The sequence below is a fragment of the Bombyx mori genome, chromosome 16 (assembly GCF_030269925.1).
Source record: "Bombyx mori chromosome 16, ASM3026992v2".
Lineage (NCBI taxonomy): Eukaryota > Metazoa > Arthropoda > Insecta > Lepidoptera > Bombycidae > Bombyx > Bombyx mori.
In genome coordinates, this window is record NC_085122.1 from 5,570,716 (window position 1) to 5,591,274 (window position 20,559).

The following is a 20,559-nucleotide window of genomic DNA, read 5'->3' on the forward strand; positions in this document are numbered from 1 at the left end:
AATGTACTACGACTTGGTAGAACACATTATTTACAAAAAGTGTTGCGACAGTATATGACTAGCCATTATAGTTATGTCGCAATAAATGTTTTAAAAAATTAAACAACTTCCAATATCGTTGACATTTTTGTTAAAGACCCGAGCGGAGCCGGAGCGGGCCGCTAGTTGTACAATATAACGGCTGTTTCCTTCAAATCATAACACCTTACTATTTCGCGACAGAAATAGGCAAGTAGATATCGGGCTCCCCAGACGTTCCAAATAAATATCTCACAGGTAAGAAAACAAAGCTATTATAAATATATATATTTTTATTCACTTTCATACAAATACATATCACACACGTTATTAAAATTAACCTACATGAAAAAATAATATCCCATTTGACATCAATAAAAGTTGAAAATCACATACAGTTACCCCGAGGCTGATTTTTTAAATTCCCAGTAAACTCTTTCCTTACACTTATTCAATATTTTTACTTTAGCTATATTCTATTCAGTCTTATCTAAAAACAATCTTATCATATTTGAAAATGAATATTTTGTAGGATCGTTTTGTTTGCGCCGTTTCCCCGATTTTCACATTCATGCGAGACCTCTTTAATTAAAACAATTGAAAATAAGAGTATTTTTTTTTATTTAATATGAAAAGTAATATATAAATAAGGGTGGAGACTTGGTGTCTCAGGAAAAAGGAACGCAAAAAGATTGAGGCGTTTGAAATGTATTGCTGGACAAAGCTGCTACGCATTCCTTGGACAGCTATGAGAACCAATGTCTCCATCCTCGAAGAGCTGAAGGTCACCAAGCGCCTGCTGACTATGTGCCAGGAAAGGATCCGGAGTTTCTTTGGGCACATAATGCGATCCTCATTGCACAGCCTGGAGAAACTCACAATTCTCGGACAAATGGAGGGGAAGCGCGCTAGAGGAAGAGCGCCAGCTAGATGGGTGGACCAACTCAAGCAGGTGACTGGAGGCCAGATATGGGGAGCGGTACATATGGCGCAGAACCGGACCGAGTGGAGAAGATTGACATACAGTCACGATCCTCAGCATTGAGGGAACGACCAGAAAGAATGAAAAGTAAATTAATCTTTTAATATGTTTATGAAGTTCAAATAAAGGTTTAACAAATTTTATTGAAATAAAACTTGCAAACTCGTTCCTAACCCTGATGCTTGATTACAAAAAAAATAGCAACAAGCGATATATCTGTCTCTCTTTTACACTCGCGAATCCTATAAGCTAAAACAAACACGTAAAACCACGTATGTAGATAAAAAAAGTTTTTTCACACTCAAAAACTGTGTCTGTTCTTGCCAAGCGAACTATAAAAGTAAGTAAACCTACTATTTTAGTAGTTTTTCTTTATTCTCTCTAACATCATCTTAGAAATACTTGGCTACATAAAATGACTAGGCACCTCATTTCAGTTTTTTTTTCTTATATGACAATCGACTTCTGGCGTGCCATTATTGTCAGCGTCGGGTTTAAAATTTGAGAGTTAAGGAATCTTTAAATCACTTCATTCAAGGACACCATTTTATTAAACTTTTTGAAAAAAACCGAGAAGCCATGTCTAACAAATTTTGATGCAGTTCCTCACACTTGTGAATTTCAATTCATATCAAATTCATTGCTAAAAAAAACCGATCGTGCTAAATCAAAATAATTCACAAAACATGAGTTCATTAGACTCCTCAGAGACTCTAGTTAATAGTTCACACAAAAAACAAACCTCATTACATTAACCTTAACCTTAAATCATACGCGTCAAAAAATAGCGGTATAGATTTGTACTTAAAAAAAAAACAAGATTCTACGCTGATTTAAATCATCACAGTATTACTGAGTAATTACTATATTCGCCCATAGAGAATGACAACAAGACCAAAAGCGACACGAACCACAGGTTTTTTTTAGACCTCGTGTAATTTAAATCAACATTCTGGCAATACCGAATTAAAAAGTTGCTAGCCTCAAAATGATTTTTTTCCCTACAAATAAAATTACGTAATCGTATTTACGTCCAGGCCTGGACGTTGCCGGCGCGTTGCATCCTCGCTATCTCAGTACGTAGTTTGCGTTCGTGCGCGGCCGCTTCGCGTAGCTCACTCTCTCGGGCGCAATTCTCTTCCAACTGCTGTTGCTGGAGCCGAAGACCGTTCAGTTGAGATTGTAAGGCTGTCACCGTTGAATACGATGTGTTCTTTAGCTGTAAAAAAGAAAAACCGATTTTTATTTTGCTCTTGTGGCTTTATGGCAGACGGGCGTACGGCCCACCTGATGCCAGGGGCAGAGCCAAGCAGCTGCCTATCGCAAATAAGCACCTTTGTAATTTATAAATCAACGAGATGGAAATGAGATTTGACATAATATTTAAACTAGCAGACCCGGCCACACGTTGCTGTGGCTAAGGTTTTTGTTTCTAAATAGCACGTGGCCGGCTATGCTAATAATAATAATTAACAAAGTAAGAACAATCGGACTTCACTGCATTACGTTGCGTAAATTTCACTTATACTTTAGCCTCAGCAACAGTGGTAGAACCTCATGTGAGTCCGCACGGATAGGTACCACCACCCCACCTATTTCTGCCGTGAAGCAGTAATACGTTTCAGCTTGAAGAGTGGGGCAGCCGTTATAACTATACTGAGACCTTAGAACTTATATCTCAAAGTGGGTGGCGCATTTACGTTGTAAATGTCTATGGGCTCCAGTAAGCACTCAACACCAGGTGGCCTCTGAGCTCGTCCACCCATCTAAGAAAAAAAAACCATTGTCTTTGATAGTCCCTGTTTCTTCTCATTTCTCACCTGTGTTTCTCGTTCCTTAGCCCGCACTTCCTGGTGGAAGCTGTCCATCTGCTCCAATATCTTCTCGCGCTCGAGGACATTGGCTCGCTGTTTCTGTATGTTAGCCTCAATCTTTTCCTCGACCTGACTCCGTAATGTTAATATCACTTCGCTCATTAACAAAGCCCGAGCTTCACACTCCTTCGCCCATTGCTAATAATGAAAGCTTTCATTAGTGTACATTTATTATAAACTAGTTGACCCGGCAGACTTCGTAGTGCTTCAATCGATAAATAAAAGACCTAAGCTTTTGTATAAAATAAACATAAAACCAAACAAAAGGAATCCGTCCGACGGGGGACACATCAAAGGAAAAACAAAATTGTTATTTTTATTTAGTTCCTAGCATTTTCAGACTTATCTACTTTTTAAACCTTCTCTGGACTTCCACAAACAATTCAAGAACAAAATTAGTCAAATTGGTCCAGCCGTTCCAGCCGGAGCTTTAGCGAGACTAACGAACAGCAATTCATTTATATATATATATATATATATATATATATATATATAGATTAATATTTGTACACACAGCTGTTAGAAGAAACACGACAATAAGGATACAGAGTACAAGGGCACTACTTATTTCATGTTGGAAATCTCTTTCAGTAGGCCCGCAAAAGGAAAGAAGAATTAGGAACACAAACCTAGTGCATACAGTAAACATTACATATAAATAATATACACATATTACAAGATACAAAACAATATATGCACATACAAATACACACACACACACACATATATATGTTTAAGTGTTTTTTTTTATTACGTTTCTTTAGCTTTGACTTTCTATTTAATTTCTTACAAATTCTAAAACAGTGTTTACAGCTGTTAAAAAAAGTATTTTTCAACTTACAATGGATAATGGTCGGAGATATTTTATTTTTATTGCTTAGTCGGGTGGACGAGCTCACAGACCACCTGGTGTTAGGTAGTTACTGGAGCCCTATACACTAGACTATAGACATCTACAACGTAAATGCGCCACCCACCTTGAGATATCAGTTCTAAAGGTCTCAGTATAGTTACAACGGCTGCCCCCCCCTTCAGACCGAAACGCATTACTGCTTCAAGGCAGAAATAGGCAGGGCGGTGATACCTACCCGCGCGGACTCACAAGAGGTCCTACCACCAGTATATATCTTGGTAGTAAATTAGTAAAGTGTTAGATGAATTTCAAAACAGTAACTCACTTTGTCTTGTTTTTCGTTTATCTGCCTGGCCTCCCCGTCATACATCGTCTCGATGTTCTTCTGTCTCTGTCGCTCCCTCTCTCTGTGCTCTTCTAATTCCCGAAGAGCGGCGTCCAAGACGCGTCTGTGGTTCGCGCATTTTTCTTGTTCCGATTCGTAATCCTGAATGAAGCATTTCCTTTAAACTATAATTTTATATCCAGGACTCAACTAATTGTCCTTTTTATTGATTTCTGATTTTATTCAATATTACGTAAAGCCTTCTGAGAACAACTCCAAGTTAGGATCATCTCCTAGATTGTAATTATTGGAAACATACGCGATTAAGGCAATTATCATTTCAACCGAATTTTGAATACCTTTGACGGCTGACCGAGAATCGAACCCAGAACTCAGAACACAAGTAATCAATCCCTGTTTATTTATTGTTATTTGATTGTTAGTTAGAACAATTATTTTTTTGATAGTAGGGTTAGAGGAGCCCACAGCTTCCGAATTCAGTAATTTCCATTGTAATAGAGATCATGTGAATTTCATGTACCGCTTAAAGCTAGAAATCCAACACAATTGTATATATTTAAACATATATATTATTTATTTGGGGATGGATAACAGTGCATGACTTGTTTCCGGTTATTATTGATTTATTTATTAAACAAATTAACCTCTCACTTGGTATCGAATCCAAGTCCTATAGCATAGTAGTCTGGATGACTAACCACTCGACTAACAAAGCTATTGATTTCAAATTTAACATATGAATCGAACCCTGGTATTGTCGCATCACAAGTATATCATTAGACCAGGCTTACACATTGTTGTTGTTTATGTTTGCTACAAATTTAGTAACGGAACAATGAATCAAAATTTCAACCTTCAAGATCGCCTTTCGAAGTTTTTCAAGCATCTGAATGTCCAATTCGATTTCTTTCACAACTGCGATCACTTGTTTCTTCAGCTTGTACTTATGGAGACCCATGTTCACGATATTCGCGTCTCTTTCCGACACGAGCCGCCGGTGTTCTCTTTCCCTTTCGCACGATATAAACTGAAGCTGGTCGAGTATCAATCTCTCCCTTTCTTCCAGTTTACGGAGATGTTTGACAATTGTTTCTTTCTCGTTTAGTTCCGCTATTTGACCTTCTAGACTTTCACGCAGCTCCTGTAATATCAAATTACAAAATTAGTCCATCTGAAGCTTTGGAACAAACAGTTTATTGTGGTTAGCCATGTGGTGTCAAGCAGTTAGCAATTCCTATAGACATCACAACATGAATACCACTATACACCTTACATATTGTTACGCCGGTAAGAGCAACGCCATCTATCGCCGAATAGTCGAACGAATATCGGAAGGACCTAAAAGCACCTAGTACGCTCGAGAAGTACAACGCCATCTATTGACAGATAGCGGAAACTACGACTAGAGATGTGTTGAATATTCTCGATAATTCTAGGGATGAGGTATAGACTATAAAAGCGTTGCAGAGATGGCACGCAGTCAGTTAGCAATCGGAACTAGTCGAAGCGAAACAGCGAACGGATCACCTGAAGCGAAGTGGAACAAGCGAATTGAGAGTTTTTAAGTGTTGTTCAGTGATTTAAGTGTTCTAAATGTTGTTCAGTGATTTAAGTGTTCTAAGTGTTGAATACAGTTTTAAGTTGTACTTTGGTGAAATTTTTATTTATCCCGAACCCCAGCGAGTAACAATATTCATTTACCTTCATCTGTATTTCTTTCTCCTTCAGTTTTTCTTCCTCCATCTCTATTTGACGTCGCAGTGTTTCATCTCGCTCTTTCAATATTTGTCGTGTTTCTTCTTCTTCTTTTTTCTTTTGTACTTCCTTCTCGACTAATTGTTCCATCCTAAAATAAAGTATCGGGTACTAAATAGAACATGTACACGTCAGAAAGTAATCTACCTGACGTTTCCCTTAGCTTCAAAAAGCTCTTCCATTTCTTTGGGGATGTTGGCTTTTTTTATTGCTTCGATGCGTGGACGAGCTCACAGCCCACCTTTTGTTAAGTGGTTACTGGAGTCCATAGATATCTACGACGTAAATGCGCCACCCACCTTGAAATGTAAGTTCTAAGGTCTCAAGTATAGTAACAACGGCTGCCCCATCCTTCAAACTGAAACGCATTACTGCTTCACGGCAGAAATAGGCAGGGCGGTAGTACCTATCCGCGCGGACACAGAAGAGGTCCTACCACCAATAATTACGCAAATTATAATTTTGCGGGTTTGATTTTTATTACACGATGTTATTCCTTCACCGTGGAAGTCAATCGTGAACATTTGTGGAGTACGAATTTTATTAAAAAAATTGGTACCCGCCTGGGATTCGAACACCGGTGCATCGCTCAACACGAATACACCGGACGTCTTATACGTCTTAGGCCACGAAGACTTCACGATAACATTTGTATATCATTAGGCAAGTGACTATAATAATAACCGAGGATAAATCGCGAACGATCGCTTAATCCCAAACTAAGATTCTCTGTACTTTGGGAACCAGAGATTGATTTACATACTATGATAAATTGAAATATATCCGTATTTTAAGCATTCAGATAAGGAGCAAACAACCTATTAATAACGCCAATGTTTGCCACTCGGTACAGCTGGCAGGGAAACTAACAAATGCACCGACTAGTCACTTCTTGTGTTCGACATATCATGAACAAACACTTAAAATGTTTTTAAAGATGGTATGTAGATAAAATTTTATTTATATTTTTTTTATTGCCCTTGTAGACAGACGAGCATACGGCCCACCTGATGGTGAGTGGTTACCGTCGCCCATGGACTTCAGCAATGCCAGGGGCAAAGCCAAGCCGCTGCCTACTGGGCCAAGCCGCTGCTTACCTAATAGCTGTATATACTTGAAATCTTAATAAAATAATCTACCTAAATATACTGACCAAGCAGATTTCAATTTCCCGTTAGCAATATAAGAATTAGCAGCTCTCAATTCTGGCTGTCGCAGTCTCCATGCGTGATGGAGTCGCAATTCAGCTTCATGCTTACGTAGTTGTTCTTCCTTCTCTATTATACCTTGGTTTATGTCTTGTAGCATTGATGTTGGAACTTTGTTGAGATATGATCTGAAATAAAGACAAAATTTACATTTACAAAACAGTAAAGTTTTGATTGGAAAAAATTATAAAAACTTAACCCTAAAAATTACATTAATATGTAATGGTACTGAAGAAGACCACGAGGTAGAGGCCCGACACGTTGGACTGACCAGATCCGCATAACCCTCGACGCCACAGTTTACGATGCTCTATACTCGGCGACAGATAGAAGCAAATGGACTGGTCCGTAATAAACTCTTGTTGCGAGGAGGTGGTCACGACCCTCAGTATTGAGGAAACCGAAGCAAGAAGAAGTAATGGTCAAAACTTTTCACAGGCCATGGAAACCCATGGAGTTTAGAATCTAGTTGAACTTTGTAATGAAGTAGATTTTACAAATTAAATATAAATTAGGAAGAATCAACAAGCAAACGCTGGGTCTAATATATTAGTCTAATACAGTGATTCTCAACCTTTTTTTTGTTGCGGCACATATTTAACGATTTCAAAATTTGGCGGCACACAAAAAAAAAGATAAAAATTATTTACTTACTACAACAAACTGCATAAATAGTTTATCAAAAAATTTTAATATACGAAATAAACTAAAATATACTATAATATTTTTTTTGTGAATTTAAATTTATATTTATGTTTAAAATATTTTTCTTTTAAAATGATATAATTTAATAATATTAACATTATTATATATTCGCAAAATTTGGCGGCACACAAAAGTGCCACGGAACAGTGGTTGAGAATCACTGGTCTAATAGTTAGTCTACTGTATATTATATATTTGTTTTATATTGTTGATAGCACTATTATAACACTAATTTGTTTTGTAGTCCTCAATTAAAATGTGTATTTTCATATTGCACTCTAAGTAAAACATTTGAAAAAGAACTGAAACAGAATTCAATATTCTTTGATGACCAAGCAGCATTCATCAGTTGCCTTGGCTATAGAGGTGGGTCTATGTAATAAAAGCTCGGTAAAACAATAAGTATATTTGGGAATGCTCACCATCTGATTGTTTTTTCAATTAACAGTAGCTTTACTGTTTGAATTAGACCCTATAATAAATATATTACTCAATGTGTATAATTTGAAGTAGATATATTAAGAAATGCTAATTGCAAACTTCCATATTTATTATGGACAATGACACCAACTACTGCTGCCTTTAGACAGTACACTGTTCTCCCAATATAAGCACAATATACATTTTTATTTATATAATCATCATTCTCCTGCTCTTCTCCAAGTCATCTGAGGTTGGTGCAATATGTTTTCTCCTTCCATAATCTACCATATACAATTTCTTCACTCACTCCCCTTTTTTGCGTATCGCCTTTCACATGATCCATCCATTTTTTCTTAGATCTACCTATTCCTCTAAATTTTTTATTTATACAATTCAGGGAAAATACAATAGAGAAACAACGTTTTAGAAGCAGCCTTACCCATTTTTATATAATTTAGGTTGCGCTGAAAGATTCTTGAGTTCCTGTTGGTACTGCATATTTTCTTGGAACAACATAAGCTCCAGTTTTTGGCGTCTTTCTTCTAATTTCCTGAATGAAAAAAAATTTTTGTTTCAACAAAATCAGAAAATTAACAATAGTAGGAAAAATCATAAACCAATGTTTGCAACCAGATAGATTTAGATTATAGATAGATATGCAACCAATCAAACAAAACTAAATTTAAAATTATTCTTCATATTTTCTGTTCTTTTAATTTATTGTGAAAATTTTACTATGATCACTTTTGTCAGTAATATGACATCTTCTTATTACACATATTCTTAATGAATGAGATTTCAATCTACAATAATACATTTCCATTCTTAATTACAAAATCTATCACTCAAACAAATTAGTTCATAAATCATTGATTCATCAATGAATCTGAATATATGTATATACTTCAAAATATTTAAATGTATAATTTACTTCCAAGTTTTAATAACTTTTTAAAAAAACATTATTTCATTGGAATATTCTTTTTTGTGATAGTGAATCATCCTGGTATTTTGCAATTTATAAAATACTTGTGCATTACACATTATTACAGCAATTATTTACAATATTGTTCTTGTTTAAAAAAAAGGGAAATGACTGATTCAGAACTATAAAATGCAACATTCTCATGACAATTATGACTTTTGTAGGCATCGGCTTCGCTATGCCCTTGGCTTTGCTGACGGCCATGAGCAACAGTAACCACACACCATAGGGACTTCTGCCTCCCTGGGCAATAAAAAAAGCACCAGATTATTTAAACTAACTTACGCTGCCCTAATTTTCTGCTGTCTTAATAATTCAGCTTCTTTGTTTGCTCGTTCATAATATCCTTCAGTGGTCCATTGTTCGTGATGTCTTGATTTATTAGTATTGGCTTCAAAGTACTGAGCGACTTTTTGAAGCTCTTCAGCGCGACGAAGGACATTGTCTCGACGTTGTGCAGCCAGTGCCTGTAAATGCCATTGTGGCTTGGAGCGGGACATCTGCAAGAATAATTATTTTGGTTAGATAATAATTGTAAATGGGTTGGTTTTCTAGTCAATTTTAAATTGAAAAGAACAATATTATTTACACATTAATAATAAATATAATCATAATAAAAATTATTTACTTCGTTAAAGAGTCAAGCAGATACATTCCCGATTTTTTAACGTAATTTAGTCAAAATGAGTCATTGTAAAATCAATAGTAAAACAAACCTTGTTCTCCGTTCAACCTCTTTTGATGCAATGATCGCATAAACGGTTATTGCATAGTGTGGGCGACGACAACGAACCGTAATTGGAGTATGTGAGGTCATACGTATCGTTAAAATTACTTCCTCACAATAAATTGTCTCATTGTCCGCAATCACGCAATTTTAAAGTTTCAAACTGAACCGACTTCTTTTTCACACGCAACCGGGACAACAATCAACTGTCAAAGTGACAGTTCACACTGTTTCTAGGCAACGTGTTTTGTCCACTGAAGTATAGGTTTATGGTTTTGTCGGAAGAAGAAAGGAAAATAATAATATGCAGATTATAAACAACCAATTTCTTCATCGATCTAAATAAGTCAATTTCGAGTATAAGTAAATTTGTAAGTAAATACTCCTACTTATGTGTAATACTTGGTTACAATTCAAATAGGCTTTCAAGCAGAGGCAGTAACAAAACGCAAACACTTAAATAGAAATAATAATATATTTAGAAATTGAGCAACAGGTGATTTTATAATACATATTAGATACAATATGACAATGGCGTGAGAATTGATTTAAACAGGAAATAATATTACATAAAATACCATATATTCAACACGATTAAATATTGCAGTACTTAACGATGTTGTATACTTAGGTATAGCGGGACGAGCGAACATTTACGTAGCGATACATCGTGCTCGTAAGGATATGGTGGCAATAAGAAATATTTTCAAGAATTAGTTTGCTCTTTTCCTACCTCGATTGAGTTCTTCCTTAAACGAGGCTTGAACGCGCATTGTTGAGCGACAAGTTTTGGGCTGCCGACCGACCACGTGTAGGCCTAAACTTAGCGATTCCTCCCGGGTTCAGAAAGATAAGGACATCGAATACTGTTTTTTTTTTCTGGAACAAGCTAATAACAGTACATAATATCTACTGTTATTTTTCCAAAGTTTTTTTTAGTTTCTCCTTCAATTTCTGTGTCACTCTTTTATTGTACTATTGTAATTTTTTATAACTATGCAGTTAGCATTAAATGTAAATAAATGTGTGATTTATACAAAATAGGCACTGATAATTTTAGTGTTACTGCGCTACTGCGCATACTAATGTTAATATGAATTAATAACAGTGCTCAAATTGTACTTAATTCATCGCAATTCATATCCTTTTTTTTCTTTCCATATAGGTATGCACGTCTTTTTTTCATCCATAATGATCAACAGATTTTTTCTAACGATTAAGTTGCCTATTGTACTATACATATGTTCGCATTGCATATTTATCATGACTTTTTTATTAATTTGATTTAAATTATAACTCTAACTCTGTTTCAAACTGTTTTAACATGCAATTTTATAGACTGTCAAATTTCCGGGATAAAAATAAACTTCGCCACTTTAGCTGTTACTGACACCTTCGACGTAAGTTACCTAACATACACAGCTTTAAGCTGTTGTTTTTATGGAAGCTTCCGACTTGCAGGCCTACGGCCTTCAAGGTGATACCGGGTCACATTCCGGCGAGTAGAAGGAGTGAGGAATATTATCTGTCTCAGTAAAATTCGAATGGCGTAACGATCCGTGTTGCAAGATTATAAAAAATTATACTGTAAAAGTATTATTGAGCAAATGAATGGATATATGACGATTAATTTTATGTCAACAAATTTTATGCTCTGTTGTGCGAGCATCACAATATTAATCTCTAGAATATCAGCTTAGGTAGGAAAAATAAAGGAAAAATAAAACAATATTAAAGCAGCAATGCACCGGGAGACGTGAGGTGGTAGCTTCTATTATTGTTGTAAAATAGTTGGGATCGCCAATCATACCGAGATTTCTTTCATCATGCCTACTTCAAAAGGCTAATGGATCTGTTAGGAACATTTATGTTTCACTAACTTGTGAACTAAACCTAAATGTTCAATTTTCAACGAATCCTATTCTGTTCTAAAGAAATACACGTACGAGATAAAAATACACAACGAAACTTCGATTACCTTTATTTAAACAAAGTAACAGACTTAATTTTCGTAATTGCGTAATTTACGTATTTTTTTAACTACGCTACTTAAGGCTAGCACTATTTAGAACAATGATTAAACATAAACTTTATATTTTGTATTACGTTTGTATATAATTTGATGGCTTTATTGGTCTTGTGGTTATTGATCGAACTATTGTCAATAGTCTGGGTTCGATGTCTCTCTCTCTTCCCAGCTATTTATCCCACGGTAGGCAGCGGCTTGGCTCTGCCCCTGGCATTGCTGAAGTCCATGGGCGACGGTAACCACTCACCATCAGGTGGGCCGTATGCCCGTCTGCCTACAAAGGCAATAAAAAAAAAAAAAAAAAAAAAAAACATGGTGGTGGGGTCAGCTTTCCTTACTATATTCCTCCATTTTGCTCTGTCTTCGACATCCTCGTCAGCAACATTGCATTCCCTTTTGTCCTTCAGCACTACTTGTCTTGGTCCCTCCTCTAGGGACCTCTAGGACCACCTCTAGGTCTCCGACCGGCAAGGTCGAGCAGTAGTACCAAATTTCAGACGTAGTCTGGTGACTTTCTTTTTACGTGACCATACCATCTCAGCCTACTCTCCTGCATCTTGTCGACGATGTCCCGTACATCGAGGCTTTCACGCACATACTCGTTGCGGATTTTAACTATGTGTATTTATTATTGTTATTATATTATGTTATTAGTAGTCGCTGCGGTGCTCCTTCTATTGAAGTGAATATATTTGGGGCTTGGCGTCTGTCCGAGTATAATTGTTTTGGCAGTATCTATGAAAATACTAGTTTACGCTAATTCAATGTGCAATATTGACTTTTATTATTTGGATACAAGACCTATTTGTTCACGTAATTGTCTTTCTAGTTTTCTTAAGTCTCTCTATTACCTATAATACAGCAGCTATAATACGTTTTCATAATATCAGTTTTGATTTTATATTTGGTGTATTATTATTCTCATTTTAAAGTAATTTATTTAATGACATTTTATTGACACAATGATAAAGTAAAAATCTCATTCTATTTAACTCACTTAATAATTAAGTTTCAAGAAAAAACAGCACAACTAAGCCGAATGTCTTAAAGAAAGATTCTGTTACACTATTTTTTATTTATTTAAACAAGTCCGTACAATACTAAGTCGAAGAAAACACTCAGAAGAAACCGAAATTAATTATATGGCAACCCAACACGCCGCTCTTCATTTCAGTCGTAATCGAGCAGCGCTTGCGCACGCTATCTCGGTAATAAAATTTTATTATTTGAAGATCAAAGTTCGCTTAATAACTAAATTATCACAAACACAAGTGCAGTGAGTGTCGTTGATATTCGTGTGTAGTTATTGTAATGTACGTGGTAATGTGAAAGACGATTCTATTGTACTAATGATCATATACCGAACCGAAAAATAGGTTTATAATTGGTGTAAAAATAACTGTTATGGTAAGCTTCAAAGTTTTAAATTAAACTTTCGGCATTTCACTTTGGTCATGGTTATTTATAATTACATTAAGTTTCAAACAATCGAATTCGAAGGAGTAGTTGGGCCAGCATTCCAAAGCGGTGATTGCCTCTTGATACTAACTTTAATGAAGCTCTATGATCGAACTATCTCTATGTAGAGACGTGCTTTATCTAAATGCTGTGCTTTGAGTCGAATATTTGAGAAGAAATGATACTGAGAGATGTAAAGTCAGTGGACTAGAAAGTTGTTTAACTACGTGCGTTCGGACGTTATCTAGAGTGCGTTAAACTGCTCATTAAAGAAATTGGTTTTGTTACTTAAGGAAACCTGTAAATTTCCTGAAACATTATTCGGTTAATTTTTAAATCTTAACATTCCATTTGAGAACATTTTTTTATGTAACGCTACATAAAGTAGGCATTAATTGTAATACTGATGAACTAAGTAATTAATCAAAAACATTTTTTTAAAGAAAATATCAAAAGTTACTTAAAAGCGTTTAGATTTTTAGAACTACAACGAACTTTTAAAAAGTTCATCATTAATCTGTTAATTGATTAAAATATGATGATTAGATGAAGCTTAAGATAGCCAGCTCGTGCTCACAAACATACGTAATGCAAAAGACATCAACGGGCGCGTGTAAATAGCTCGCGTGTGCTTGGATTACGTAAATGAGACTTGTGTGTGTCTTGCTTTTGTTTCGTATATACCTACATAAATTAAGTTTACTTTATTGCCCTTGTAGGCCGATGAGGATATGGCCCATCTGACGGCGAGTGGTTACCGTCGCCCATGGACTTCAGCAATACCAGGGGCTAGCGTTAAGTGCTCTTCACAAGCAAGTGAAATGCATCAATTTTCAATTTGTAAAAATTTACAATAATCACCCCACGGCATTACTTGTTTAATCACTGGATTTTATAAATCATGCTGGCGACAAACAATCTTATACATAGTCGAAAGTTACAAATTTGATGATTATATTGACGTGTATCGCAATTGGCCGTTTCATTGCTAATAATGATTTTTTTGTATACAACCTAGAAATTAGACGCAGGATTTGAACTATTAAAATTACAATATATATAAAAATAAAAATAAAAACGAATGAATGAAGGCACTACGTTACAATTGTTGTGAATAAAGAGTAGTCAAAAAAAATTGCAATTAAAACTCAACTCAGCAGTTATTATACGAATACAAGTTTTGAATTACGAAACCGTAAATTTTCGTTCTTTTTTTTCGAACATAATAATTTATTTATAATTGTTATTATTTTTTGTTATACTTTTTATTAATTATATTTGATTTTCCCAAGATATCGGGGATCAGTTGCTCAACTAATCTTCATAAAATCGTTATTATTATCAAGTCGAATCTTAACTCGATACTACTCGTATGTCGTTCGTAACATTTTATCGATTCTAAAAAAATTAATAGCATGAAATAAACTATACTTGACTATACTTGAGACCTTAGAACTAATCTCAAGGTGGGTGGCGCATTTACGTCGTAGATGTCTATGGACTCCAGTAACCACTTAACACCAGGTGGGCTGTGAGATCGTCCACCCAACAAAGCAACAAAAAAAAAAAAAAACAAGCACTCAACACACATTCATGAAAGACTACCACGATTAAGGTATACCATCGTGCACTTATAGGAATCAAACCCGCAATGAATTAGAAATTTGCATACTGGTGTTAGGGCGCAATGTAAGTCTGTTTAGGTAGACATATAAATAATATATAAATATTTTACGAACAATCACGCCACGTTAACTGGTCCCGTGATAAGTTCGTATAGAACTTGTGTTACAGGTACCAGATAACGGAAATAAATGTAAGATTTTTATTATACACATACATATATTTAATATACATCCATAACCCTGGAAAAGACATTTATATTTATCATACAAATATGTTCCCTTGGCGGGATTCGAACCCGCGACCCCCTAGTGTAGTGACCATGTCACTTACCACGACACCAGACGGACGGATGTCTTCTGATTTGAAGGATGGAATAGGTATTACACTGAGATGAGACTATTTATATTCGATTATAATTAAATTGGGATCGGTATCATATCTCGAGGTGGGAGTCAAGTATCACATTTCGCCATCTGAAAGCTTTCAGTTGATGATGTACACAAGACGTGAGCTTTATTTTTTATTTATCATCATCCCAAGAAATACCCGTAAAGCTCTATTACTGCTATTGACAAACTAAACTACATTTTTTATTTACAATTTCAGTGCTTTCCATTGAAGCTCTATGTTTTGTATTTGTATTTGATGTGATCGCATAATTTTTAAATAAACAAAAAAAATAAAAAAAATATTAACGCTTAACTTACTGGTGGTAGGACCGGTAGGCGGTAGACCTTTTGAGTCAGCACGGGTAGGTACCACCACTCTGCCTATTTCTGTCGTGAAGCAGTAATGCTTGGGTTCGAAGGGTGGGGCAGCCGTTATAACTATACTGAGACCTTAGAATTTGTATCTCAAGGTGGTTGGCGCATTTATGTTGTAGATGGCTATGGGCTCCAGTAACCACTTAACACCAGATGGGCTGTGAGCTCGTCCACCCATCTAAGCAATAAAAAAATATATCTATATATCAAATATTTCATAAACCCAGCCCATAATATTTCTAGTAAGACTTAACGTCAGAAGGCTTCTCACAAAACTGGAATTAAAAAAATATTTGATTATATTAGTTAATTATAATGATATTATCAATCCCAACTTTTACCAAAAACTTTGCCTCTAATTTCTATTAATGCGATATTCAAATGCAATTAAAATAATTTAGACCTAAGGTTTTAATAAGGGCGGTAACTTTCACTCTGCGATGTCGGGTACGCTACAATAAAAAAAAAAATGAAGATTGGCGCTAGTATTCAATAGCTTAAGTCTATATAATCCGGCGTCTGTGTTGTCTCAAGGCCATCCAAATTATACTTAATTGTACCTCCTGTTTCACGAGAAACAAAAATGTTATAATTGCTATGAAACTATTAAATACCAAACATGTTATCTGACGTTTTTCGTACCATGTCAATTCCAATGCGAATTGTCGAAGTATAATCATTTCACGGTTGCCTTTTTTGTTCATTGTGACGAAAATATTAAATGCGCAACAACAAAATTGGTTAAAAAAACTTATTTCTGTTTAAGAGTACCTACTAATAGGTTTAGATAATACTAATAGGTTTAGTAGGTACTCTTAAACAGAAATAATGCATTATTATAATTTTTTTAGCTACTGCAATTTTTTTAGCTACTGTTTATTCACAACAATTCTAACTTAGTGCCATCGTTCATTTTTTTTTATATATGTATATTGTAATTTTAATACTTCAAATCCTGTGTCTAAATTAATTTCTATGTTGTATACAAAAACCGTCACTAGCAATTGCGATACACGTTAATATAATCATCAAATTTGTAAAAAACTTATTTCTGTTTAAGAGTATTTCATTTCATTTAGGTATTTATTTATGTACACACAGAAAAGAGGACATAATACAGAGTAATAGGAAAATTATGTACAAAGGCACTGCTTATTTCTTTAAGAAATCTCTTCCAGCAGACCTGTGAGAGGATAATGAGAATAATAATACCTATAATACCTACTAATAGGTTTAGATAATACTAATAGGTTTAGTAGGTACTCTTAAACAGAAATAAGTTTTTTTGTAATGATAATCGGAAGCTAGAAACGACAATCTGAATGCTACCTTTGTAAAAGAGATCGTGATCTGAATTTCGAACGGCACTTAGGGCTAAATTCTTAACACCAGAAAGAGACTAGCATTATCGACTCAGACCGACTCACAATAAGCCGTACCTACCTATCAGCAGTCAATTTAAATTCATTCAAAGTTTTATAAGAGCTAACCACATAACGATAGTCTTAAAGCTTTTTGACACTTGCAATTTGCAGTCATCTTTAAGAATTTAAATTGTAAGCTATTCCCTCGAAGAGAACCGTAACGTGATTCGTGTGATATAAAATATGATGCCGACATCACCTGCTACCGCTTGATACGCCCGAGGTAGTTTGTGAATTCATTGGTATCATTAACTTATTGCGTCCTCGGGGAACAAATTGAACACGCGACCACCTTTCAAACCTTAGGACATCTGATAAACAGATTAACGATTAAAATAATGTTATAGTTTTTTATATTACTAGCCGTACTCGCCCGTTTCGCTGAACATTTAAAATTAACATTATTATGTATTGTCATTATTATTATGGAGTCCAACACTCATATAAATATTAGCCGATCCATTAAGTACATGCGTTTTCTACATGGATACCAAGTTTCAAGTCAATCGGATGCATGGTTCAGTGGTTATAACGGAACATCCGTATAAACCACTGTAGATTTATATATTAGTATAGACTAGCTTTCGGTCGGCAATTTTGCTTGCGTAGATTAAGCTTTATATCGAGTGGTTGGGGACGGGTTCTCAGTAGTGGGTTAAAAGCAGCCTATATCCGTTTCGTGTCAAAGTCCGTGTTTCGGCGCAAAGACGAAGGCCCATCGGATATCCGCCATTTTAAGTGTAAAAGAACTTCAAGTTAAAAAAGTTAAAAACAAACACTAGCGACTTCAACACCCCTGCTTTTTAAAGAGATGTAATAATAACCCAGGTTGAGGGGGTTTCCGGGCGGATCAACCCGCGCCCCTGTAAGGGAATCGCGACGACACATCAATTCCCTGAGTCCAAACTTTTTCTATTCAATTTTGTTGTGAAAAGTGGGTCAAATGTAAAGGTAACACAACCTTAACAGTAATTTTCTTTTAAGAATTTCAGATTTACTTCACAGTTTTAATGAAGACAAGAAACGTACAACTTAGTTGTATCATTGGCTATTAAACTTACCATAGAATTTTCAAACGTCAACTTAGATATTTTATACAAATGTAAAGAAAAATCTTTAGTATTTAAGACCTTTAAAACCGTTTAATCCTAAAAAAATGTTTCTTAAACAGCTTCACTGACTCGTCTGTCATTCAGTGAAGGTTCAGTGTTGCATAATTTAATAATACTATTTAAAATATTAATTTCAAAACGAGATTAAAGGCTTTAAATTTTGTTATCATAGTAAATTACAGAAAACGCAATTAAGTCTTTTATTGTTCAATAATTCTAGAATATTCCTTATACGTATAATCTTTGCATTCTAGGAATCATCGGCCGACAAAGTTACTGTATTTCGTTATACCGTATTGTTTTCTACTCTCTTTTACCTGGCTTACATAAAATAAGATTTCGTTTTGCTGACTGGAGGGGCCTAAGCCACAGTAATACGGTTGACAATTGTATATTTTAAAATACTTCATCATTGTTGGGAAACGAGGGTTCTCGGTCGCGATTCACCCAGTCCCCCAGAAACGGGCGAACCGCTTGCACGGTTCACAGCTAAATACTAGACTATTCTACTAAAAATCAAATTGGTTCATAGTTAATACTTAATTTCAGTTCGTCTAAATGAGTTAAAGAAAACTATGGCTGTAAAAAAAGTATAGAATCCAAAAGAAGAGTCACAGTACGACAATTGGAAAATAAGTCAGACCACCGGCATTGTAAATATATAGACGCATAATAATACCGTCGACGCAATTCTTCCTACGGAACAGTTAAGGAGCTAAAGTCATTCCCATTTACGCGATGGATGAGCTCCATTAACAGAAATGACATGCCTCCAACATATAATTAAAACAAGCTTCCACTAAACATAGAGCCACGTTCACAAAAACGTTGCGTACATCAGAAGTGTATTATAATAAACCTCAAGAATTTGACGGAGAAACAAGATGTAACCACGTTCTCTATTCCTAGCCCTATTATTTACGAGATGCAAGACGTTTAACAAGCAACGTCGCTTTTTTATGTCGGGAAAAATAATCCTTACTGTTTAGGTAATAAGGAATATCGTATGAAGTCGAGAGGAGTCCGCATCAAAACAAATTACGTTTGATTGTTGTGCTCACGCTATTTCACGTGCGCGTAATCGTAGCAAGATAGAAGATTAGGGCTTTGGATTTTTTTTTTTAAACAGCTGGCTACTGTTTGATGTATACAGCTCTGAGGCATGTCCGTTTTTGCGACGTCCAATCCCGACCCCAAACATGGTAATTTGTCGGCAAATCGTAGTTGTCGGCCAAAAAAAGGCATTAACAATTACGGCACGTCTCTTGAATTCCGAGTTAGAATAATCTGTCGGTGTATCTTTGTTATTCAATCAGCGTAACACCAGTTCGAGTGAATATGTGAGTCACTTGAGCCGGGTGGTCCCCCGCAGTGATTTAACGACTTCGCTAGTAATTACATCCCTACAAATTATCACTGAATATACTACGTAAATATATTGTACTACTTGTGAGTCCGCACGGGTAGGTACCACCACCCGGCCTATTTCTGCCGTGAAGCAGTAATGCGTTTCGGCTTGAAGGGTGGGGCAGCCGTTGTAACTATACTGAGACCTTAGAACTCATAACCCAAGGTGGGTGGCGGCATTTACGTTGAAGAAATCTATGGGCTCCAGTAACCACTTAACACCAGGCGGGCTGTGAGCTCGTCCACCCAACTAAGCAATAAATAAAAACGTAAACTTTCAATTATTTTATAGAGATCGTTACTTAAAATGCAGCTAATCGTGATCGCAGTTATCGAGCATACGGTTTAAAAAAAATATGTTTGTGATATTACTGAATATAGGTAACCTTCTTGTAACAAGGTAAGATACGTTCCTACAAAGTCCCATGTTATGCGATACCGCTTTATATGAGACTAGAAGCCAGCTAGTACAAAAAGGAGAGTATTTTTTTCCGACATTGAATCTCTTAAAAAATATTTGGAGCAAGCAGTGGCGAAATTTCCCTTGAAAACAGTACGTAAATCCATAGATTCGTGGCCAAACAGATTAAAGGCCTGTATAAAAGTCAAAGGTGGCTATTTCGAATAGAATTTATTATCATTTTTTGTTGAAACTTTAATAATTATATAGATATAAAATTTCATAATATTACATTACTTCATTTAAAAAAATGCATTGTTATTTATATCAGAACTTATGGCTCGACTAGGTATTGTATATTTAAAGTGCATAATATAATTTTCTAAAGAATTGAAACAAAAATTGGTAGCCTAGGGTGCTATTCCAACATCACGCGGACCGGTAGGTGAGCTAAGGGACTAAT

At 35.5% G+C, this 20,559-nt stretch overlaps 2 protein-coding genes and 1 long non-coding RNA gene across 4 annotated transcripts in view; 2 read left to right on the forward strand and 1 right to left on the reverse strand.

The window, feature by feature from the left end:
- Positions 1-293: 293 nt before the first annotated feature.
- On the reverse strand, positions 294-10,093 carry LOC101739137 (trichoplein keratin filament-binding protein). Its single transcript, XM_004928845.4, has 9 exons — positions 9,866-10,093; positions 9,435-9,649; positions 8,604-8,714; positions 6,982-7,164; positions 5,775-5,919; positions 4,927-5,214; positions 4,053-4,214; positions 2,821-3,012; positions 294-2,219 (listed from the first exon to the last, which is right to left on the reverse strand). The coding sequence occupies exons 2-9, from the start codon at positions 9,647-9,649 to the stop codon at positions 2,028-2,030; spliced, it is 1,488 nt and encodes a 495-aa protein (XP_004928902.1). The 5' UTR covers positions 9,866-10,093; the 3' UTR covers positions 294-2,027.
- Positions 10,094-10,115: 22 nt separating this feature from the next.
- Positions 10,116-10,924, forward strand: LOC134200325 (uncharacterized). Its single transcript, XR_009975179.1, has 2 exons — positions 10,116-10,247; positions 10,508-10,924. It is a non-coding gene; the product is annotated as an uncharacterized LOC134200325 (long non-coding RNA).
- A 2,091-nt stretch (positions 10,925-13,015) lies between these two features.
- LOC101740550 (tetratricopeptide repeat protein 28) overlaps positions 13,016-20,559 on the forward strand; it is a 105,674-nt gene continuing 98,130 nt past the window's right edge. Inside the window, exon 1 of one of the 2 annotated variants that reach the window (XM_062672982.1) lies at positions 13,016-13,312. The gene's annotated coding sequence lies outside the window, so the exon portion shown is untranslated. The remainder of the gene's footprint in view (positions 13,313-20,559) is intronic. The other variant, XM_012692807.4, reaches the window with a different exon arrangement.

Coding starts and splice junctions, on each gene's coding strand:
- LOC101739137 (XM_004928845.4), bottom strand. CDS start 9,649: ATGTCCCGCTCCAAGCCACAATGGCATTTACAGGCACTGGCTGCACAA. Junction 5,920..6,981: donor GGGAAATTGAAATCTGCTTG/GTCAGTATATTT, acceptor ACTTTATTTTAG/GATGGAACAATTAGTCGAGA. Junction 3,013..4,052: donor TAAACGAAAAACAAGACAAA/GTGAGTTACTGT, acceptor TTTCATTATTAG/CAATGGGCGAAGGAGTGTGA.